The sequence below is a fragment of the Phanerochaete carnosa genome (assembly GCF_000300595.1).
Source record: "Phanerochaete carnosa HHB-10118-sp unplaced genomic scaffold PHACAscaffold_779, whole genome shotgun sequence".
NCBI lineage: Eukaryota > Fungi > Basidiomycota > Agaricomycetes > Polyporales > Phanerochaetaceae > Phanerochaete > Phanerochaete carnosa.
In genome coordinates this window covers 1-2,511 of record NW_006768406.1, presented here as the reverse complement: position 1 = coordinate 2,511, position 2,511 = coordinate 1, and the positions used below count along the sequence as shown (strand labels likewise).

The 2,511-nt window shown below is 51.0% G+C and overlaps 1 protein-coding gene across 1 annotated transcript; it reads right to left on the bottom strand.

The window, feature by feature from the left end:
- Positions 1-150: 150 nt before the first annotated feature.
- PHACADRAFT_203035 (uncharacterized protein) lies at positions 151-2,345 on the bottom strand (the record flags this gene model as incomplete). The annotated part of the gene is made up of 4 exons (XM_007403126.1): positions 151-920; positions 972-1,495; positions 1,554-1,884; positions 1,931-2,345. 4 exons carry the CDS (start codon positions 2,343-2,345, stop codon positions 151-153), a joined length of 2,040 nt encoding a protein of 679 aa, XP_007403188.1.
- Positions 2,346-2,511: the final 166 nt, after the last annotated feature.

Sequence of the window (2,511 nt, the reverse complement as noted above, 5' to 3'; positions counted from 1 at the left end):
TCATCAGCCTCTCCGCCTTCAGCTTCGCTGATGGTTGGCAAGACAGACGCTGTGAGAGACTTGCTTCGAGGGATGAGTGCTGCGCCCTTCACAGTCTGTGTGTTCACTGAAAAATCATTCAATGTTAGCTACGTGAGGGAATCGTATCCTCTAAGACGTACAAGAGAGCTTGCTGTCTGAGGCTGCATCGAGATGTGCCATGCCCATAAGCTGAAGAAAGATCTGATCATGTGCGAGTGCCTGAACGCACATTCCGGCTTGACGTCGTAGTCCCTCTTGAGTCGTTACGAAGCCACCACTGACAAGATGGCGGACAGCATGGGTAAAGCTCATTGAGTGGGCAATATCCTTGCTTGGTGCATGTCGGTTGGACAAAATGCTGCGACTACGTATGACGTAGTTGTACGATTCGAAGCCTTCCGTTGCCATAAGAATAGCAGGTCCGAAGCGGCGAATATGGAGCACGAGATGGAGAAGAAGATGAAACTTCGGTTTATTGAACCACTGAGTCGTCCATAGAGCTGTTGCGGCCAAGAAATCGTCAATAGCTTCCTGCAGCATAACTAGGTAGCTGTCAAGCTCGCGGATTTCTGGCTGGAAGACTAACGGACAAAGCCGGCACAAGGCTAGCCAGGCTTCATATGCTTCTGGCGGGACCAGATCGTAGAGTACTGCTGGTGCAACTTGGAGTATCACGCGGAAATCGCGGCCTGTTAAAGACTTTGCATATTGGACGAACGTCGAGCCTTGCAGATCGAAGAGACCAAGACCGGAGACATTAAGGCTTGAGAGGCGGGCCTTCAACGTCTGTTTACCGGCAGCAGACTGCCTGGAGACGGCATCACGCCAGAAGTACTTCGCGAAGCCTAGCAAGACAACATGTAGTATCTCTACTGGTGTGTCTGCGTTTGGATCAATATCTGCAACAAGAAGTTGAGTATCCTAAGACAGTGGGTTGCAAACAAACGTACCATCAAGAGTAAATATAGGATTGAGAATATCTTCTGGTGCTCGCCCATCAAGAAGTTGGTCGAGCAGCTCTCGAAATCCGGCACTCGCGGGACGTCCTTCGTCTTGATTTTGGGTCTTGAGCTTTGCGAGCTCTGCTGTGAGCTGCTCGAGGAACGCAGTAAGATGCTTGTCCTTTGCACCAGATTGTGTTGCCGTAGCATCTACGCGGGATGGTCGACCACTCTCGACGCAGTCCCATTGTTTCCGAAGTTCTGCAATAGTGTGCTCCCGTGTGCGAGGCGCACCAAGTGTGAGAAATGCTGAAAGAAGCCGATGCTGTTCCTGAGCTGATGTTGGGCCTCTGGACGTGTCCTTCTCTCCACCTGTGCAAACGCGACAGAAGAACTTTCCTGTCATGCCGACATGGGAGGCTAGCTCGCTTTGCATTGGGTTATCTCCAAGGAATGCAAATGGCCACGGAACGTAGATAACTTCTTCATTAAATACACAGTCCCAAGCGACGAGACCGTGGTCTTGGAGCTCTCTAAAGGAGCCGGATACATGAGATGGTAGGTTGCGTTGCATTGATCGGAAAGACGCACCTTAGATCCGCAGAGATACCCTCTAACATCTCAAGTGGAGCGGCAACATTTGACGTTGATAGGAAATGGATATTATAGGGTAGGTGGACATGCTCACGCGGCAATCCTGCCAGCACAAACAGGAACGAGTTATGCTTATTCCATTTCTTAGAGCTATTGCCAGAAGTGTCATCACAATACATCCATAACGGCAAGGGCAGAACACGACGGCCCTGGGCTTTCGCACGCCATGCGTTGAGGGGAGGATGTTCCCACTTCTCGATATGTCGACAGGGACGCGAACTTGAAGTTGTCTGGCTTCTTTGACAGCTGCATTTATGACGCCGAACGCCTATCGGAGATGAGAACAACCATCAAACATTAGTGATGCTGCGCACCTATAATCTGGTCTGGCGACGGTAGTTTATAGAGCGCAAATGACTCAAGGAGCCGTGGAAAGCTTAACTTGAGTGCAGAGAGCGGCACATCACGACAGTCCCGCTTTCGGCCTGCTTCAATGACGAAGCCGTCTTCGAGCACTGTCATGCAATGTGCTTGCGCGTGCATCGAGCCGTTCTTCATGAAGAATCGAACGGGCATTACTATGGCAGGTTTTCCCGTGCCATCGAGGTCAGCGAGACACGGCTCGTGTATGTAATAGTCTTGCTGTCCCTCAGCATCGCGCGCCATGATGCCGGCATACTTGGGCTCGACTTCAGACAACCATCTGTCAGCCTGACGGGCCTCAGACAGGTGTGGCGCACTCTTCTCCGGATACAAATGTAGCAGAGGGCGAACCATTGGATTGGCCATCTCCTGCGTGGCAGTTTAATTAAGCGTATTCAATGCACCTTGTAAGCGTGACTCACATGTGTCAGAATTGTTCCGAGGCTTGTCTTGCAATAGTAATTCCCAAGAGAGCTTTTGACCATCTCCGGCTGGGATCCGCTGTCTTGAGACAAAGCGCGATGATCTTTGA